At 32.8% G+C, this 21,897-nt stretch overlaps 2 protein-coding genes and 1 long non-coding RNA gene across 3 annotated transcripts; all 3 read left to right on the top strand.

The window, feature by feature from the left end:
• Positions 1-312: 312 nt before the first annotated feature.
• LOC145333225 (uncharacterized) lies at positions 313-10,025 on the top strand. The gene is made up of 8 exons (XM_080178365.1): positions 313-439; positions 773-826; positions 1,249-1,306; positions 2,271-2,307; positions 5,265-5,355; positions 6,033-6,128; positions 6,321-6,380; positions 9,940-10,025. The coding sequence occupies exons 1-8, from the start codon at positions 340-342 to the stop codon at positions 10,023-10,025; spliced, it is 582 nt and encodes a 193-aa protein (XP_080034491.1). The 5' UTR covers positions 313-339.
• Positions 10,026-12,638: 2,613 nt separating this feature from the next.
• Positions 12,639-16,132, top strand: LOC145333026 (uncharacterized). The gene is made up of 5 exons (XR_013884409.1): positions 12,639-12,755; positions 13,265-13,363; positions 14,294-14,390; positions 15,379-15,429; positions 15,995-16,132. It is a non-coding gene; the product is annotated as an uncharacterized LOC145333026 (long non-coding RNA).
• A 393-nt stretch (positions 16,133-16,525) lies between these two features.
• LOC145333025 (uncharacterized) lies at positions 16,526-21,306 on the top strand. Its single transcript, XM_080178177.1, has 6 exons — positions 16,526-16,628; positions 18,653-18,722; positions 19,139-19,177; positions 19,983-20,039; positions 20,385-20,503; positions 21,142-21,306. The coding sequence occupies exons 2-6, from the start codon at positions 18,686-18,688 to the stop codon at positions 21,250-21,252; spliced, it is 363 nt and encodes a 120-aa protein (XP_080034303.1). The 5' UTR covers positions 16,526-16,628; positions 18,653-18,685; the 3' UTR covers positions 21,253-21,306.
• The last annotated feature ends 591 nt before the right edge of the window (positions 21,307-21,897 follow it).

Genomic DNA, 21,897 nt, shown 5'->3' with positions numbered 1-21,897 from the left:
TAAATAACTGTATGTCCACACTCCGTGGACCCTATGCTGACTTTCAATTGGGTCTTTGAACGTCAGCCAATAACGTCGTATATATTAAGCCAAGGGGCTACGAAAGAGCAGAAAGCAATTTGCTAGTAGACAAAAAAGGTTCCCACTACTGGATCCAGGTAGTTGTCTGGATTTTACTTCTATACTTAATACATTATTGGTAAACTACACAAATTTCCACACCTAGAATTAAGATTTTTTTTCGATAGAATAAAATATAACATAATTGTCCTTGTTACTTATTTATTTAACTTTCATGAATTTAAGATAATATTTTCATAGAAGCAGGTGTAAAAAATTATGTCAGTAAGGCTACAACCTACAATGTTTTCTATAGCCTGTCTTATATTTGTGATATTAAATCCTAGTTTTTCTTTGGGCCAAGAGGATCCTCTAAAAGGAATAAAGTCAAAATTTATATTGACATTTGACATTGAGTCAACTATTACAGGGAAAAGACAATGGCCGATAAATTAATATACATTCAAAATGATGATACACAAAATTAACCCTTCTGTAGATTAAAAATAGTAGCCAAAACGTTTGAACACTCAACTTAATGAATCAACCAATCAAAATTCACGAAAGTCCCCTAAGTTATTAATATAATGTCATTAATAATTACATTCTTAATCGACATAATAAATGATTTAATGACAGCTTTTGAAAAAAATTCTTCCCTCTTTTTTAGGTGCTAAACTGAATTTTAGATTTGACTTTTAAAAACCTATAGATCCTGAGTTATACCTAAAGTATGATGTGAAGAAAGGGGCCTCTTTAAATTCAGGTATACTTTTACCAAGGACAATTATATCCATAAGTAGCACAAGCAAATGAAACTCAACTACATTTCATTGAGGTCTAAAAAGTACTTTTGGAAGGGTGAATTTTACTATCAATTTTAGTATTAAGAAAAGAAGTAAAAAGGCTAAGGGAATGGTTTTTTAGGGGCGATTACTATTGGGAGGGTGCAGGTACCCTCCTTAAAAGTAGTTATTTGTTAGATGTTATCAAACTGTTGTTTCTTGAAACAGTTCTTTGAAAGCCAAGCAGTAAGGAAGGGAATATTGGACTGTAAATCATTCTGGTACCCAAAGTTTTTAAAATACGATTACTCATTCATTTTCTCAATTTGTTTCAATAATCTCGTGATTAGGTTGTACAAATTTTGAGAACTCAAACTTTTCCACCAATGATTAAAATTTTTAGATTATGAAGCTGTTGGATATTGGAATGGTTCTGTTTATGGATGGCAAGTTACAGAGGAAAAGATCTATTGATAATTAAAATTTTTAAAAAAAGATACTAGGGTCTCCGCCTTAAAGACACAGCTATGATTGTTTTTTTTTAAATATAATAAGAAGGATGATAGTATCCATGAAAGCGAAGGACAAACGGGCAATAACTTTTGTAGAGTGTCAGAACGTAAAAGACAAAACATTAATTTGTAAGTCTAAACAAAATTGAACATAAATTTGTTGCTACATTGCATAATAACAGGATACTGTATGCGGACATGCCTTCATTTTATTATTTAATTATAGAGATGCTTCTGATATTGGACCTTGTTATCCTGCAAATTATTGGCCGATAGGTTTTTCCGTTTGAAAGATCTAAATCTACACACAGAAAGTCATTCAAAGGTGCTGAAGTTTTTGTAGGTGGGGAATAAATATTTCAATGTACATACAACTTAAACATGTTGACTTCATCCTTAGTCGCAAGAGGCTTTTCAAAAACAAGGATGACAACATCCATAAAAGCGAAGCACTGAAACGGTAGGACAAACGGACATTAACACTTGTATAGTTTCTAAACTGAATAATCAGAATATAAATGTATAAGAGTCGAAGCAAAATTGTAAGTAAATTTGTTGAAAAACTGCTTGATACAGGATAATGTTTATGGACATACTTACATTTATAGGACTTGATTATAGAGTTGCTTTGCTTATAATATTGTTCTTTGTTGTTCCAGGAATCAATATACCAAAAATCAGATCAAAAGGATAATTAGATCACATAAAAATTTGTTGTAAAAAAGTAGAAAAATCAACATGTTTCAAATGGATAGGACAATTCTAACATGCCTAAATTTACGAATAAAAGCTATCTATCTCGGACGAACGTACGGACGGACGTACGGGCCGACCCTAATTATAGAAAAGCTTCGCCTTTAAAAATTGGCAGGGAAGAATCTTAAAAAATTATTATTGATCTTTAAAATTAGGAGGGAAATTCAGTCTATACAAAGCTTTTCTATTTTGAGGTGAGCTATAGTAGCTAAGTTAATCTACAAGTCAATTGGTTCAGCCAATGTTTGTTTGAAATTTATTTTATTAAGGTTTCATAAATTATTGTGAATGGTTTAATACTTATAACAATAATCTTTCGCATCGTATTATAGACAGATTTGTTTGTTCGAGGGGCCGTCTAATAAAACTGGTATTAATTTTATGATTTTCATCTTAATATTCGTGGAAATTTGTTATACGTTGCTGTACATAATTATTCAGTATGGCTGAGAACCGATACAATTGGTTTCGAAGCCATACTGAAAAAAATATATACTATTATTGAATCTTTATATCTTTATGTTCAAAAAGCATAGAGTAATACTTATATTATATTGTATCAATTTGTGATCTATACCCAGTAGTCCGAAAATGTACGCAAATAAAAAAAAGAGAAATTAACAACTAAAATACTGCTTCTAAAAGTGAATTTAATTGTATCTGGAAGAATTTCTTTGCTATGAAAATAAATGTAGAATATACGTAGATATTATGACAAGGTAAAAATTGTCGTCAATTTAGGTTGCTATTCCCCTGTCATAATTGGTCAATTCTTTCATCCAGTAGCAGGGGAGAATATGAATTAAAGGGGGAGTTGTTATTTTACCCTGCTGCATGTTTGTACTAAATTATAGTACATGAAAATCTGGTTTAAGATCAAAGTAATTATAAGCCCATTATCGAGAACCTGTTTTTAATCCTTATAATAAAGTAACAGGATGTCTGTTTGTGTGTACCGAAGGATCTCACTAAACGCTGAACATAAGGAAAAAGGATAAGAGGATGAATACTCACCCCTTTTTCATGGTAAAATACTACTTCCCCATCCCTAAATTTAGAAGCAGACGAAAATCAAAAACCGCCCAGGGCTTTTTGTAAGTCAATCATAAATAATAATGTGAATAAAAAGAAAAGCGATATTTAGCAAACAGCCATGGGCGGTCAGAATCAGCTGAATGTTTATTATGAAAAAAATTTCCCCCTTTTTAGAAATAAAAGGATTCATCTTTCATGAACAAATTTTTTTAAATAAAAATAAAATTCTATGTAATTTTTTAATAAAACATTAAAACGAAAATATCTAATCTAATATTCTTGCCCTAAATATGGAAATAGTAAAAAGTAAAAAAATATTTTTTAAAATAATTTTTAATCCTCCCATTTGAAAAGTAGTAGAAAGCAATAAATTTTAGCGCGGCAACAGCGCTAAGTAGGCCTCTAGGCCCACTGCCTATTTTCGTCTTCTAGTTGCTTCAATTCCTCTCTTTTATTTTTTTCTCTATGACGCTGAACCAATCGGGTTCTCCTTAACAGGGTAGCTTCTCATAGGTCCCGGGAAGGTTTAAAACTAAAATTAAAAATGGGGCGGCACCCCTCCCCCCGAAAAAAAAGCCCCCAAAAAAATTCTTTTAATTTTTTTCTTTGAAAATCTAAAATAATAAATTTGGTTTTCAAGTGCCCCTAGAGGCCTCTAGGGGCGTAGCTGCTAGTTATTTGTTAAACTCTAAATATACAGAATACAGTACAAAATTGGATCATTAATTTGCCTATCATCGTATAAATGAATGTATATTCTACTCAAGTGTTAATGGTAGAGTATGTTGAGATCATTATTTTGTCTGTCCTAACTATCAGGAATACGGGGATATGATAATGGACAATAAAACAATCTTTTTTCCCTTACTGGAGTAGCTGGATATCTGTCGGTCTAAATGTGTATGTGTGTATCTGTACTGAACCTTTTATCCTTTTAACCAATATAGTTCTCCTTTACAATGGCGTTTCTCATAGGTGCTAGGAAGGTTTATAACTTTTTTTTGGAAGGGGAACCAACTCCCTCCCAAGAAAAATCACTTCTAGATTAAATGACCTCCCAAAAATTTAAAACTAAAATTAAAAATTGAAGGTCGACTTCCCTATTTCCGTCTTGATTCAAAATTATATCACACTTTGTTGTTCTTTTTTCATACAAAAAAATAAGTATATTTTCGTTGTACTAGTTAATGACATAATTTTCGATTGCGTTCTTTTACATATCTATGATATCCCAAATGGTAGATAAATGTATATATGTCATATGCATATAAAATACTTATTTTTCCCTCTTTACATTAGTTTTTGGCTTTGATACAATATGTGTAGATTGCTAATGATTTTTTACTTTAATCTATATAATATATCTTTGGTAGCTTATAAAGTACAAGTATGCTTAGAGGATTTTTTTGTGATTTATTGTTGTTATCCTTAAAATGAAGTAACAGGCTCTATGTCTGTCTATCTATCTGTTTGTTTTAACCGCTGAACCGATATGGGTAGCTTCTCAACGGTCTTGGGAAGGTTTATAACTATTTTAGGGGAGGATACCAATATTACCCTCCCAAGAGAAATCGCAAAAAGAAATAAACTAGAATAGTAATAACTGAACCCACCTACCCCAAACAAATACTTTTGGCAACAAAACTATTATACAGGCTTTATATTTTATACATTCAGTTTAATTTATTTTTCTTTCGTAAATATTAACGTGCAAAGTGGATAACAACTTTATAATAATTACCATGAATTCCTATTTAAAATAAACTTATTTGTTTATTTGTAACTTTAACATAAAATTCGATATAATTTTCTTTAGAGAGAGGGGAAAATGGACTGTTTATAACATTAATCCCCAAAGTTTTATAACGTTTTCTTATTCTTTAGCTTAGCAACTTTAGGGACTTTAGTAAATTTTGATTGGTTGGTTAATTTAGTTGAGTTTTCAAACGTTTCAACCACTAATTTTAAACTAAAGAAGTGGTGATTCTGTGTATTATCACTTTTGATGTACATCAATTTATTGTGTTATCCCTTTAGATCCCTCGAAATATCTGTTTTTATTATTTGTTATGGCTTCACTTTTACTCAATGTTATCATCCTTGTTTGACATTTAAGGGCATGAACATCCGAAGCGTTGAAATGCAAGAGGATGGCTCCTATGTTTCTCTTTCAAGAGAGGTTTCTCTATACAGAGATTTAGATACAGGTTAGATTTTCAATATCTTTATATGTTATAGGAAAGACAAGGATGACAACATCCATAAAAGCGAAGGTCTGACAAACGAGTGTAGAGTGTCAAAACTTGATAATCAAAACAATAATTTGAAAGTCTAAACAAAATTGTACATACATTCTATAGATAATATCATATTTATGATTTGATTATAAAGATATATGCATTGCTTATATATTGCACATTGTTGCTCTAGGAATCATATAAATAGGACAATTATATCATACAAAAAAAAATCATCCTGCTTTAAATGGACATACGAACTTTATAAAGTTGCTACGCTCCCTAAATATTATCTACCAGTTAAATGAATCATCATGCAAAGTTTGAGATAGATAGGATAATTCTAACATGTCTAAAATAAAGAAAGACGGACTGACACATAGTGTATAGTAGTGTATATACAGGAGTAGATAGAGAGGTATTTGCTGTTACTAATGATCCTGTAAATATATATTATATAGGAGATATACTAGAGGCATGGAGTAGTGTATATGCAGGAGTAGATAGAGAGGTATTTGCTGTAACTAATGATCCTGTAAATATATATTATATAGGAGATATACTAGAGGCATGGAGTAGTGTATATACAGGAGTAGATAGAGAGGTATTTGCTGTAACTAATGATCCTGTAAATATATATTATATAGGAGACATACTAGAGGCATGGAGTAGTGTATATACAGGAGTAGATAGAGAGGTATTTGCTGTAACCAATGATCCTGTAAATGCTCTTCTTTACCCAGGTACAATTATAATTAAGAGTTCTTTTGTAGTAGGATAAAGGGATCTAAAGGGATATGACAATGGCCATTTAATTGATGTACATCCCCAAAGATGACACACATTTTTGCACTCTGATTTATTTAAAATTTGCAAAAACGGCTTTTAATTCCTGATGATCTTGATGTATAAAACTGATAAACAATTTGTATTAGATTCTGGAATGTATGCGTACACATCTCAGCATTCAGCTTTCATGGGAAACTTCTTTCTAGGTAATAATAATTATCTCCAGTGTGGCATTGAAATGCACAATATCCGCAGATTTGGAACCAGTTCTTAGCGATACTGATAAACGTTGTATCGCATTGTATCTTAGGCAACTTTCTACGAGGTTTAAACTTGAGGCTAGGGGGAAGTCGACGCTTCCCACTTTCAATTGAAGTTTTAAAAAGAAAAAGTAAAGCAAATGTTTTTTTTTGGGGTGGGTGATTTTTTTCTAGGTGCAGTTTATCTTGGTAGAGTGGTGGTACCCTCCAAAAAATAGTTACAAACCATTCTAGACATATGAGAAGCTACCCTGTAAAGGAGAACAGTATTGGTTCAGTGGTTAGAGATATCCTTTTAAATCAGCTCTTGCCGACGTATAATTACTAAACTTAAAAAGTCATAGAGTCTCAGCTCTCTCTCCTACCTACATCAAATTAGTTATTCTTTTTAAAAGCTTATGGTGGTTTTGGGATTATGATCAATATTGTTTATTATGTGGATGTAAACATCAGGTTATTAAATGATTGATCAATAAATCATACAAGATTTATCAAGAGCATATGGGGATCTAAAAGGATAAGACAATGGCAAATAATTTATGGAAGTCCTCGAAGATAATACACAAAATTTTCCCTTCTGTAGACAGACTACAATTAGTGGTTGAAACGATTGGACACCCCTCTAAATGAATCAGCCAATCACATTACAATAAAAGTCCCCCAAAGTTGTTGAACCAAACAATAAGAAAACGTTGTTAGAAAACTTTGGGGACTAGAGTAATAAACAGCCCAATGCCCCTTCCTTACCTGTTATGAGATGCAATATTATGTAAAGAAAAGTTGATGATATAAAGGAAAAGTTGAAATGTAAAGTGTACTAACAAGATAAAAATTAGCATACTTTCATCAACTATGGATCTCAAGGTTTACCAGCCGCAGATATATATTCAGCCAATATGATTATAAAAATCATTTTGTAATCAGAAACAAAAACCAAATCGTAGCATTAAAAAAGCCTGATTCTCCTGTATATTTAATCTACAGCTGCAGCAGCAAATATTGCAGCTATTGGAGGCTACTTAAACTTCGATGAAGGCTGGATAGCTATTTTTTTAGCTATCAAAAGTATAAAATAGGCATAGTCATTTTTTTCTTCAATATATAGCCTTATTACTATTTTTCAGTGAATGCAGCCAGTTGCTTATATTGGCAGCTGCAGATCCATTGTGTCAACTTTATCTTTGATAACTGTTTGTGTAACTGTTATAAAGTTTTGATAAGGTAAATGCAAAAATAGATGTAATAAGTTTTAATAAAAAAGGAAGAGGTATGATCTAAAAATATTAAAAAATCACTCATCTTTTATGTAAATTTTTAAAACTATCCTATTATATAAAGTAGTAAGCGTTTTTTGTCTGTCCCGAAGGATCTCGCTAACCGCTGAACCAAAATTGTTCTCCTTTACAGTAAAGCTTCTTATAGGTCCTGGGAAGGTTTTAAACTATTTTTGGGAGGGTGTTTTCAACCCCCTCCCCCCTAAAAAATATTTTTAAAACCTTTTGAAACTCAAATTTAAAATGGGATGAGGTTTTTCACCCTCCTATCAGTGCCCCTAGAGGCTTCTAGGGGCGTAGCCGCTAGTCTATAATACAAAGTAGCTTGATGTTTGTTCGTCCGTCTGTCCCTTAACCACTGAACCGATCGGATTCTACTCTTCAGGGAATATACCTACTGGTCCTGGTTTTAGGCCAATTTCTTGGGGGTGTGACACCCCGAACCGCCAAAAAACAAAAAAAAAAACAACCCCCCTTTTTTTTAGGTAGGCTGTAGTACTAGGCAGCCAGGGAGTAAGGGAGGGGACAATGGGCAATTAATTCAATTTAAGAGTTTTTGAAGAATGGCCATGAAAACCAGAATAATCCTGAAAATATGGTGGAAATTGTAAAGTGATTGTTGATTAAATCTAGAAAACCATAAACTAAGAAAAAAGTTCCAAGAAAAAAAGCAATCATTTGAAAATAAGATTACCAGTATTACAGACTGACATAACCATTCTGTAATTAACCCTTAACGGTCGGGGGGGGGGGGCGTTGAACGCCCCCCCATCCGGTTTTTTCTATCTCATTTTCGGTGTGTGAAAGATAAAGAGCCCAAACTGCGTGACTTTTTAAGTTTGGGTATGACACATAACCGAGAGTTGGAATTTTTTGAATATCTCCATCCTGGCGGGCACAGGATGCCAGCAAACCTGGCAGGGTCATCCAGGTAAAGAGCAAAAATATTTTTTTGACTTAAAAAAAACATTTTATCTTACCAAAATACTAAAATATCCTCTAGTAGTACATTCTCATATTAAATACAGGTGTTCAAGTCAATTTCAGGTTCCAGGTATGATCCTGCAGGTCCTGATCCTCCAGGTCTCCAGAAATCTTTAAATGGCTCCTGTGGCCTCAATTTTTGACTTAGAGACTTCAAATTTAAAACTTTAGCTTTTCTTACATGTCTACATAACGTATTAAAATTTCATAAAGATCCGCCGCCGTTTTCCCGCCGACCGCCGACTGCGGCGGCTGGCAGCTGCAAGGTACAGCTGCGGCCGCTGAAATTTATATTTTGATATTTGAAACATAAAATTTACATAAAGATTAACATTTTCTGCAAAAAAAATTTTATCTAGCTTAAAAAACAAAAAAATTACAGCCGTTTGAAATTTTTAAGTAAAAAAGGACCTAAAAACAAAGGTTGTTAAATAAAAGGGTGAAGGAAGCGAAAATTGACCTTGACTTACTTAAGGTCGGAAATTCATCATAACACAGGGGACTTACACAAAAATTTTTAGCCCTCTAGCTCTAATAGGAACTGAGATAACATGGGGGGGCGTTGAACGCCCCCCCCCCCCCCCGACTGATTAAGGTGCGGCAAGGGGCCCGACTGTAAAGGGTTAATTACTAGAAATATCTCCCTGGATCTCTTCAGATGACAGGGAAAGAAAAAAGAGATTTGGGGGCAAGTGATGTGAACACGGAAAAAGGGGCAGGCAGGCGTGTAGCTGGATGGGCAAGTATATGACCCGCACGCCTTCCTGCCCCTTTTTATCCTGTTTATTTCCCCCACCTCACTTCTCCATTTCCCTTTCTTGTCTACTTTTAAAAAGGAGGTGGGGATGAAGGGAGTGAAATATAGTATGGGAGGGGGGCCATGTATTTATATTTGAACTACTCTCTGTCTGCAAAACTATATATATTCAAAACTAACATAGCGAGTAACGGCATTTCTTGCACAAGTCCCCAAACTCAGTCAGAAACAGCTAAATTCTTGCACATTCCCTTTAAGCCAGTCCCCAAAGTCTGAGACTCCTAAAGATTGATATTCGATCCATTGTCCCCTCCCTTACTCCCTGCTAGGCAGCAGCCTGTAGCAGTGCCTATTTTTTAACAAATTTTGCACATAGGAGGGTTGACTTCCCCTTACCTCATGGGGCGAAGCCCCTAGAGGCTAGGGGAAGAAAACGTTAGTCTTTAATAATATGTTATATATATATATATATATATATATATATTTTTAGATTACCCCAACCCTCTGGACCCAGAGGAGTATCCAGCTTTTTCTAGTGGCAAACAATATCAGGGAGAAAATATTTATAAAGATTAAAATTTAACAATGGAATTTCTCTATGACTGTTCGTTTGTCCGTATTTTGCTAGACCCAGGGATCTTATGCAGGGAGTAAAGAGACAAAGGATCAAATATTTAATTATTAGGGGTCTCAAACCTTGGAGACCTGCTCAAAGTGTTCATGAAGGTTTTCGAAAGATTTTGGGGACTAGCGCGCATTGTTGCTTCCCTTACTCCCTGGATCTTATGGGATAAGACAATGGGCCAGTGTAATTTACAGTCCAATATCCCCTCTATACCTTGCTAAATAAAATCATCCTATGATACGAATAAGAACGCTGTCTGTCTGTCTGTCCAATCACATTAATTTGGTTAGAAGGTTGACTTATTTTTTTTCATTGAACCATATTTAAGTCAGCCATAAATAGTTTAATTTTTTAGGAAATTATTTTGAGGAAAATTTCGTTGCTGGTGTAAGTGGATTGAATTATATTTTAACAAAAATTTCTTACAGTTAGGATGGTGAAATCATTTTTATGAAAGCATGATTTCAATCTTGTCTAAAAAGGCAATGTATGATTCCATTTTCACCTGTCTCCATAATGATATCATCTTGGCCAATTCAATAGTGAATTAACCCATTAGTGCCGAACCAGGCATTAAAACCCGGTTCCGAAAAATGGAAAAAAAACCGGCTTCCGGCTTCATAATTGCATCATTCTCAGTATGAATCCCTCCTCTACTACCCTGGCTTTCATTTCCCCCTGGAGCAGGCAGTTTAGCTTACTTCCGTTTGCCTGTATAGCTCAACAAAATTTGAAAATCACGAAAATTCAAAATACCCCTTATAACTTTTTTTTTTATAGTAAAGTCGCTGATTTTTTTTGTGAAATCTAATGTTTATTGACAAGTACATCTATTAGTGAATTCGTTTTATTCAAATTATTATTTTTTATATGATTTTTTTATCATTTTTTTACGCCCTATTATGACCCGGTTCGGCTTGGCCATAAATACCCGACAGTTTTAAAACCCGGCTCGGTTTCGTTTTTTATTACCCGGTTTTAACTTTTCAACCAATAAAAATAACAGTTTACGTCATTAGTAAGGGTTTGAGCCACCCTAATAACCCTAGTAATCTCTATAGGTGTCACCAAATAGTTTTATGCTCGTTTTCTGATATGTAACACCCAAATTTTATGTTCTTTTTTTTTAGTGTGTGTCTTTTAAAACTTCGAGCAACGGGTTTTTTTACCCGAAAACGGCAGCACCTATAGCCCAAACACTGAATTTGAAATAAATCGCTTCATATATTACTTGTAGCTCTATAGATTACATGAGGTTGTGTAGTTTTCAATTACGGATCGTATTAAAGTTCTAAAAAGTGTTCATCTCACTTTGGGGTTCAAAAATTACATTTTTGATTTTTGGTCCAAAAAACCGGGTTTTTACTACAAAACCGGATTTTAATGCCTGGGGAAACCGCCCAAAACGGGTCATAATGCCTGGTTGGTATTTATGGCCAGGCCGAACCGGGTTTTTTGCAACTTTCCTGTGCACGCCACTAGAGCAAAACAAAAAAATTGGAATTCCGTTTTTACCATTATAAAGCTTCCCTGAGATTTTCAGCTTGATTGGCCCATAAAAGTGGCGCTCGGCACTAATGAGTTAAAGCGGAATGGTGCATCACAAAAATCGTATCGTCCATATGATATGATTAAGTTAAGTTATTTAACCCTTTAGACATATGATTTACAACAACCACCCAAATTTTGACCATTTTGACCGCCTGTATTGTTATCAAACTAATTTTCCCCAAAAAAACTCATTCATTTCTGGACAATGCACGAAGATACTGCTAAATTTTATTTGAAAAATGTATATAAATAACGATGTAAGTTGTTTTATTTTATAGAAAATTTTTTATTACATATTTTAAATTTACATAGTCCTGTTGTTACTACGCTTTCTGTTGATATAATTGTCCTTGTTGCTTTAAATTTTGACCATTTTGCTTAAATGATTTGTTATGTTATTGTGTATATAAACATTTCTTATACTTTTTTTGTAAAAAAATTGAATATTTTTTTAGACCCTGACGATGTTTATGCCAATAAACAAAAATATTCGGTACCTGATGTGTTGATTTTTCCTTGTTGGAGAATAGAATAGTTGGTGCGTGTCCTTTTTATAAATATAATGATTAAGTTAAGAAAGAAACAAATGGAATGGTGGATCACAAAAAGGGGAAAATGGAATCATACATTACCTTTTTTTAGAGGTACGAAACTGAAATCCTAGATTATGCTTCTGCTTTGATGCTGTACATATTGGTGCAAAAAAATGGGGACAATTTTTAAATTGTTTATTTACGTCACAAGTGAGGGGAAAGAAAAGGGAAGGAGGAAAGAAACCCCCTAGAAAAGAGATGGGAGTATGACGTCATACGCCAAAACAATATGAAATTTGTCCCCATTTTTTGCACCAATACGTACAGCATCTTCTGCTTTTATAAAAACGACTTCAACCTCCTAACTGTTTAAGTTGGCCGGATTATTGTGACTGATTAGCCATCTAGAGTAATAAATCTATTAAATGATTGTATGGTTCAAATAAACACATAAACTTTATATTTCTATGTATACAGGGGGGAGAGTTATTTCTGACTTATGCCAGAAATTCTAATCTGTATAATGAGGACTTGTCTGAAGTGGGCTATATTGGTTCCTGGTCAAGGATTGGTCCCTGGCTTCCCTGGCTTGAAAAGGTAATTAACCCTTAACGGTCCCCGGTTTTTTCTATCTTATTTTCTGTGAGTGAAAGATAGAGTGATATAACTAAGTGACTTTTTAAATATGTGTAATGTGTATGACACATAACTGAGATTTTTAATATCTTCATCCTGGCAGGCGTAGGATGCCAGCAAACCTGGTAAGGTCATTCAGGTATAAAGGTGGAAAATGTTTGACTTAAACAAAACATTTTATGTTATCAAAATAATAATATATCCTATAGTAGTGCATCCTCAAAGGAAAGTGGATATACTTATCTATGTATCGAGTTGTTTAGGTAATAAATCCCCACATTTTTTTGGAGGGGGGGTTATCGAATTCAACTCCCCTCTCCTCAAGTGCCCTTTGAGGCATCTAGGGGGCTTATCCACTAGTATTATGTAAAGAAAAAAGTATGATGAAAATTATACAATGAAAATAGCTATAAGATACACGTAAAATAGTTCTTCTTTGGGTAAAATATAATCAAATGTTTATTTTTTAGGGTACAGAGTTGGGAGGAAATATCTATAATGCTCCCTTCTTTAAATTTGATAAAATGGAAGATCTACCTGAAACCCTTTATAATTGGATAGTAGAAGAGGTAATTTACAGTTTTCCTAGGGATCTAAAGGGATTAGACAATGACTGATGAATTAATGAACATCCCCAATGATAATACACAAAATTATCCTTCTGTAGATTAAAATTAGTGATTTAAACGTTCGTTCACTCAACTTAAACCAAAAAATCTAAATTTAGTAGTCCCCAATGTTGTTAAGCCAACAAAAAAGAAAGCATTATTATAAAACTTTGAGGACTAGTGTATTAAACGACCCATTGTCCTCTCTCTCTCTCTCTCTGCAATTTTCCACTAATTTTGTTTGGACTCATTAATTATGGAAATTTTCACAAGAAATTTGCCTGTAAAAAACAACCTAGAATATCCTGTAATCATACGGACATAAGTACGTCGTTGAGTAGCTGCAACACCAAAAAATATTATAATAAGGGAACAATGAATATATTTCTACATAATCAATATAATAATCTGTTATGTGGGCGGGGGTATTATTTATGTTCCAAATGTAAATATAAAGATACTGTGCAAGTAATCTAGTGTTCATATGGATGATTTATGTTTTAATAAACACCTTTATTACACTATACAGTATTCATTCAAGTCCACAAAAGCTTTAGAATAGGAAAAATAGTATAAAAGTTTATCTAATGTTAACTACACTTTTATTATCAATCCAATAACTATAAGTTTTTCTTATATGAACTTAAAGAGATGGATAATTTGCTTTTACCAAACAAATTAAAAGATGTAGAAAACATTTTAAAGGGGTGTTGATATTATCCTGTGGCCATTACTTTACTCTATAATAGATGAAAACTTTTAAAAAGAGTCCATTTTAATTGGTAACATAATTGTTAGAACAGTTTGACTTTTTAATAATATTTGATGAATTTATACTAGTATTTGTGTGTGATATCCACGTACGTATATCCTATATCCATTGTATTTTAGTATCCTGAATACCTGCACCCTCCGAAGAACTACACAAGACCTAACATGACCTCCTGGAGGGTCTTCAAGAATATTGTAGACCAGAGAAGAGCTAATGGTCAGTTAATAATGGATATAAAATACACGTGGACATTGTTACAGGGGGAAAATTATTGTCAATTTGGGATTCTACTATGAACTAGGGTTGGGCCGGATATCCGGTGTGGCCGGATATCCGGCCATTTTCAATATCTGGCCGGATACCGGATATTGAAACTATCCGGCCGGATATCCGGCTATATAATTTTGTATACTTTACACCAAAAATCTCTGCTTTTTAGAATTTTTAATGGCTATAACTTTCTTATTATTGAAGCTAGAAGAACATTTTTTATCTTTATGTTTATCTTTATGTAAATTTATATAAGATTTCTGAAGAAATTTTTTTTGCTACTTTAATATATGGTAATTTGGCCGGTTATCCGGCCGGATATCCAATAATTTGGCCGGATAACCGGATATTTGCCGGATTTCCGGCGTTAACCGGATATCCGGCCGGATACCGGATATCCGGCATTTGAAATCAGCCGGATATCCGGTATCCGGTATCCGGCCAAAAAAGTATCCGGCCCAACCCTACTATGAACATTCATTTATTGGTCAGTTCGTTCAGACAGCAGAAGGGGAGGGGATGGGGTAAAGAGGATGGATGGGGGGGGATCCTTATTTTAGCCAGTTCCACTTTATTAGAAAAATTAGTTTATGTTTCACAGCTATTCTGCAATTCACAATTGTCAGTCGGTTTGTCGAACTGTAATGCTACTACAAACTTTATACGTAAGTTTTATTTAAATTAGCATATTCTAAAAATAATATTTCTTTATATGTATAAATTTACAATCCAATCATGTAAAACCTTTTTATTTTTTTTTGTTGGGAGGGGATTCATAAAATATCACTAGGGGATGGTAATAAATCGAATATTAATCGAATATTATTTTTTAGTCAGGGGGGCCTGCGGTACTCCTAAATTCTCTCTTCCCCCCTTGCTTATAATTTTGATATTCTTTCCCTTGCTTTGATTTTAACATTCTTGTTATGTTTAGGAGAACCTGATATCCAAGTGCCTGAACAACCTCCTCCATCCAGCATCAAAGGTACAGCTAGGGACGGGACAGTGGATAATAAATTAAGCTTCCCATAAAAAATTTCTTTTGGTAGTCATAAATATTGGGGAAAGAAAGGGTTGTTGATTAATTAAACCTACATTGTCCTTTCCCTTGGATATTAGATATATCCCACGAAGAAAATGTAAAAAAATTTCAAAACCGATTAATATCCATTGAATTAGAACCAGTTTTCAGCAATACTGAACAATCATGTATAGTACCCCATTACAGACAATTTTCCACGAATATTAAAATAAAAATTATAATAATACCAGTTTAAATCTTATATTTCATTTTAGTATCTGTGGAAAATTGTTTGTAATTCGATGTGTTAAATATCTATTCTTGTTTACTGATTAACTGGACTTTACTGTTCTTTTCGTCTGCTAGCAAATTGCCTTCTATTCTTTTGTAGATACTCGACTGTGTTTATATTTCCGACGCTATTATTGTTTTCAATGACCCAATAAAAACTCATGACAGGGTCCCCAGGCTTGTGGGCAGAGAATTAAATACAGCTCATGCCCCCTATAATCTTTTACTTTAATTTTAGAACCATTTTTGGATGAAACTCTTATGAATGCTTTGTGTGAGAAAGAAATGACAACCCTAATCATGGAAGGCAAAGTTGATTGAAACAAAGTTTATTTTAATCGCGGATTTTCAGTTAATTGGGCCTTACGAAAAAAATGGCTTTTCCATGTTCACAAGAGACGCTTTTATAAACAATGCAATGTATGTATTTAAGTGTGCAAGTGTGTAAAATCAGAGAGAGAGGGGACAACGGGCTGTTTATTAAACTAGTCCCCAAAGTTTTATTATAACGTTTTCTTATTCGTTAGCTTTACAACTTTGGACATTTTAGTGTATTTTGATTGGTTGATGCATTAAGTTGAGTGTTAAAATATTTCATCGACTAATTTTAATTTAATTTTGTGTATCTTCGTTGTGGATATACATCAATTTATTGGTAATTTTGTTATCCCTATAGATCGCTGGGGAACCCTCTTTCTTCCCCTGAATCATGAAGATTGAATCCAATACTAAAATTTTTTTCTGTGCTACTTATGGACGTTATTATCCTTGTTAAATCAACTTTGATTCTTAACTAAGGGCATACTCATGTAACATACGAGGGGGAGACAGGACAAGAATTAATTTGGAACCAGGGACAATTTTCTTTTAAGGTAAAATCTAATTTTCAAAATCAGAATCTTTTCTAAAGAAGGTGTATCAACTTTTTCACTTTTTATTTAAGATAGCTAGCCGGCTCTTTTAGTAAGTAGTAGATGTAAAATTTTTCATAGAATTCAGATATGCAATCGGTTTTTTTGTGGACCTCTTATTTTTTAAGTAATTCAAGTTTTAAAAAAAATAATTAAGTCGTTTTTAAGGTACTAAAACGCAACAAAATAAAAGAAGAAAATGGCCAGTATGAAAAAAAATAGTAAGATCTTTAATTTGACACCTTACTTTTAAAATTCTGTTGAGTAATTATTGAAAAAATCAATTTTTTTAATCTCGGTTTAATAAAAACTTTAAACCTAAATATTTTATCAAACAGACATAAAAAGTATAGGTTCATATATACCTTTAGAATCAGAAAAATATTACGAATCCATTCTAAGCGAAATTGAAAAAGTTTTAAAAAATTGTAATAAAAAATAAAAAAATAAAAAGTTTTTTTAAGAATTTTAACTACTAAACTAGCCAATCACAAATCGCGAAAATTGACAAATCGCGAAGCTTAACCTATAAAGTTAACCAATAGAATTGCCAAAAAAAAAGGAGAACGTTCATACAATACATACAATAGATACTACAATAAATATAGTGATATTACAGAACATGTAAAGAATGAAAAATTATGAACAAATATGCATCAGTCTGTTTATAAACTTCAAAACAATGCAGTTAAAAATACATTATTGTTTCTTGTGTTTAAAAAATATCTGCTACATTGCATTGTCTTTTGTTTAGGTTTTGTTCAGGTTTTATTCAAGCTAACCCTTTAAAGCCGAAAATTATGATTCTTAAAATAAACTTATATTTTTTATTTTAGTTTTATAAAAGTTTTTCAATTTTGCTTAGACTGGATTCGTATTATTTTTCTCATTCTAAAAGTATATATGAACACATACTTTTTATGCCTGTGAGAGGATATTTTTAATTTCAAAGTTTTGATAAATCCGAGGTTAACAAAATAGATTTTTTCAATAATTACTTAACAGAATTTTAAAAGTAAGGTGTCAAATTAAAGATCTTACTATTTTTGTTCATACTGGCCATTTTCTTCTTTTATTTTGTTGCGTTTTAGTACCTTAAAACCGACTTAATTATTTTTTTTTGAAACTTAAATTACTTAAAAAATAAGAGGTCTACAAAAAAAACCGATTGCATATCTGAATTCTATGAAAATTTTTACATCTACTACTAATTAAAGAGCCGGCTAGCTATCTTAAATAAAAAGTGAAAAAGTTGATACAACTTCTTTAGGATTTGTCCTTTTGTCTATTAAAATGTTAGATTTTTTTTATATACTTAAAACAGGGTTCCGTAGCCGCGTATAAGCCTTAGTAAAAAAGTCATATTATAATTTTAGAATTTGGCTGAGTGTATAAACCAATTGCTACGTCCTGGGAAGGTTTTAAGCAATTTTTCTAACTACCTCAAATACAGAGCCTTTAGACGCTAAGAGCGTAGTCACTAGTAGATCATATATTGTAAGCAATTTTATTATCTCTATATTTGAAATCCGCCAAAAACAAGGGATATAAAATCAATTAGTTTTTTAGTCATTAAGTAACGGATTTTTATAGCCTTTTCTGACTTCTGTAGATTAACTTTGTTGGTTGAAAATTTTATGCACTACTATTTTGTACCAACCAACTCTAGATATGAAAAACATACCTTTTTAAGCCGATGAATGAGCCGTATGGCGACAATAGATCCTTCGATTTTTAAGGGGTTTCCTTTTCCACTTCTCCTCTCATCTCTCCCTTTTATGACAATACCCTTCCTTCCCTGTTAGTTATAGAAAAGCTACACTTCTAAGCCAGGTAGACCAAAAACAAAAAATCTCATCTCTCAGCGATTTCTCAAATCGTGCCAAATACAAAGAAGATAGGAGAACCACTGAGTGTGGCCTATGTTCTTGGAAGAAATAACTGACAATTATGATGATGACACTATTAAAAACTCAATATTTTAGTTGAATGATTTTGATGGGACATATTCGCTGTTTATGAAAGCTAGCGGTCAATATTTTACACCATGGCCAGGTACAGTAATGCAGGGATACAGTGATAGGACAAAAGACGATATAGAAATGTCTTCTTTTATACAAAAGTTGTCCACGGACATATCACTCAATGTAGCTTTTCATAGGACCTGGAGAGTTTTTTTTTAATTTTTGGGTAGGGGATTTAACTTTTTCTTTGGGGTCGAATTCAACACTTTACTACCTCAAGTTCCCCCAGATACCTCTTGGGCCGTATCTGCTTGTAGCTTTAATAACAAAATTCTTGACCTCCCCACCCCCCCTCAAAAAAAGGGTATTTTTAGTTCAAGCTTCCCTTATTAAAGTGCCCCTTAAAGCAAAAGAAAACAACTGCCTAACAATTATTCTTTTTTTAAAACATGGCAATGTTTAAATCAACACATAATAGGATTAACTTATTGTTTGTTTGTTTTTTAGAAATGACAATTATTTCTGGTGATTCCTGGACAAATCCAGGTAAACTTTATCCTTAACATCTATGGTTAAATTTTCTATTTATATTTGCAATTAAAATGACCACAAGAATTATGCTTGAAATTTACATTGACCAATTGTTTAAATGTATACTTGCTTATCATTTGTCATTCGTACTGTATGGCGTTATTTTTATAAGTCACTATAAGCTGCTTCATTATGCTCAGTTGCGGATCTTGGACAAAGTAGCTTCGGACAAAGAAGCTTCAGACAAAGTAGCTTCAGGACAAAGTAGCTTCAGGACAAAGTAGCTTCAGGACAAAATAGCCTCCTGAGGAAAGAAGCTTTCACTGTTACTAAAGGTCACGGCCGCAGCGCTCGAACCCCTAGCCTATAACCTAACCTAACCTATCCAAAAAAAATTTAAAAACATTATTAAAAATTGTAAAAACAATATTAAAAATTGTAAAAAACAATATTAAAAATTGTAAAAATCTATCAACCAATTTTTGCAAAATCCACGAAATTCTAAACCACCTATGTATTATCAGTTGATTATATTTTTCTTAAATAAATGTTCTGAGGCTATCATAGTTTAGGTTAGGTTAGGTTATAGGCTAGGGAGCCGAGCGTCCGCGGCTAGGCATGCCAGGGGACTAAGCGTTGCGGCCATATTGGAGACTACTTTTCTTTGGACGCTACTTTTCTTAAGTAAATGTCCTGAAGCTACTTTGTCCTGAAGTTACTTTGTTCTGAAGCTACTTTGTCCGAAGCTACTTTGTCTAAGATCCTCAGTTGCGGCTAAGATGATTGTATAAGTAACTTGATTTTTAAATTTTTCATTTAGATGGTGTGGTTGTAGAACAAGTACCCGAACTTGACACTTTTATCACTCTTGATCGAGGTAAACTTACTTCTGTGCTCCTTTTACATTTTTAGGTATCAAAATTAATATGAAAAGATTATTTACATATCTTTTTATTTATCTATTTACCTAGTAAGTTACATAAAAGTTTAAGATATGAGCATATATCACTTTGTTATATTGCATAGATTTTGCAAGCTAAGATATTCTGCAGAATCAATTCATAATAGTTGCAACACAATGTGCATTTCTAGATTTCAAAGATAAAATTAATTAATCAAGAAATTAATAAATAACAGTTGCAACAAAAACTTTGCAGCAAAATGAAGATATTTAAAATAAATAACCACTAATAAATATGATTTATTAATATTTTTTATTTAGTAAGTAATGAGGACTGTATAAGTAATAGAGTAGTTTCTGATTCACTCACCTACCACCTACTAAACTGTGAATTTGTTTTGGATAACACGATAATGTTCCTCACTTTATACATTAATCAGGTAAAGCAAATATAATTGGAGATGGATGGATTTATTTCTTACAGGATAAGACAATGGCTGATAAGTCAATGATTTGAATAAATTACAATAAAATAATTTGTCTTTTATATTTTATTGTATAACGTCTCCGCCTACCACGGAGAATGGGGTGAGCCATGCTCATTTTAAGTTTCAAATATTGGGTATATTAATGGTGTGAAGATTTATTTATGCTATATTGTTATTTCGCTTTAATGACAGAAAAACAGGAAAGATACGCAGCACCAACAAATAAAACAAACATGCGAAATTCACTTTCTTGGAGCCATTTCAGCTTGATGTTAGAATTGTAGGTTTTTATCCTGGACCAAACAGGGTCACACTCATAGACGTCCAAAGGGGGGGGGGGGGTAAAGGGGTGATTACCCCCCCCCCCCCAAATGAATTTGGGGGTGCCCAAAATTTTAGACTTTTAATTTTTACCCCCCCCCTCCAAATAAAAAAAATGCCTCTATGAAATAAAGATTACCCCCCCCCCCCCAAAAAAAAAATTTTATTTTCAAAATTTTACCCCCCCCCCCAAATAAAAAAGCTTGGACGCCCCTGGTCATACTACAGAAATTAAAAATGGTACTTTCTATATTTATTTTTTTTCTTAGGATAATATGGATGAGATGGTTGGTGGAATCACAATAAAGAGAAATGTTGCTGACTGGATGCAATTGCAAAGACCTGCCTATCTTATTGATAGATATATGATTTACAATTGAAATTGTTATGTATATTGTTTTTTATATTTAGTAAAAATTAATTTTCTTTCATCATCATTTGTTAGATAATTTGTGTTTTTTAACAGACCAAAATATGTTGTACATATCCTTCTAATTTGAATTGCATTACAGCCCACAGAATTGTTGGCTATTTTAGACAATAATAGTTATTTCTTGCATCATATTATAAACAGCTCTCAGCGCATAAAATTTACAATTATAGGATTGAAACCAGTTTTTGCCCCAACATGCCGAAGGCACGGGCTAAAAAACTGATTTTAATCTAATGATCGTACATTTTTATATTGGCAGAAAACTGGATATAATACGATGCTAGACATAATTTTTCAGCATGGCTGAGAACCGGTTCTAATGTACCGGATTTTAATCTGTTTCAAAGCTATATGAGAAATAAAGATATAGAGTAGCTGCAATAATATAGTGTTCTTTTAATGATAAAATATTTGAATGAATATGTATTCCCATAGAGTACTCTTTTTTCTCATTTTTTTAGAAAAGAGACAAATCTTGGGATAAAACAAAATTTCAAATTTGATCATTTCATTATAATTTAACATGGCATTCACTAAAGGTGCTGTTCGTTTCTAGTATTTAAAAATAAAATTAAAACAACACAATAGATAA

Source organism: Acartia tonsa, chromosome 12 (assembly GCF_053477335.1).
Source record: "Acartia tonsa isolate MP-2025a chromosome 12, ASM5347733v1, whole genome shotgun sequence".
NCBI classification, from domain to species: domain Eukaryota; kingdom Metazoa; phylum Arthropoda; class Copepoda; order Calanoida; family Acartiidae; genus Acartia; species Acartia tonsa.
This window is presented reverse-complemented; position numbering and strand designations above follow the sequence as displayed.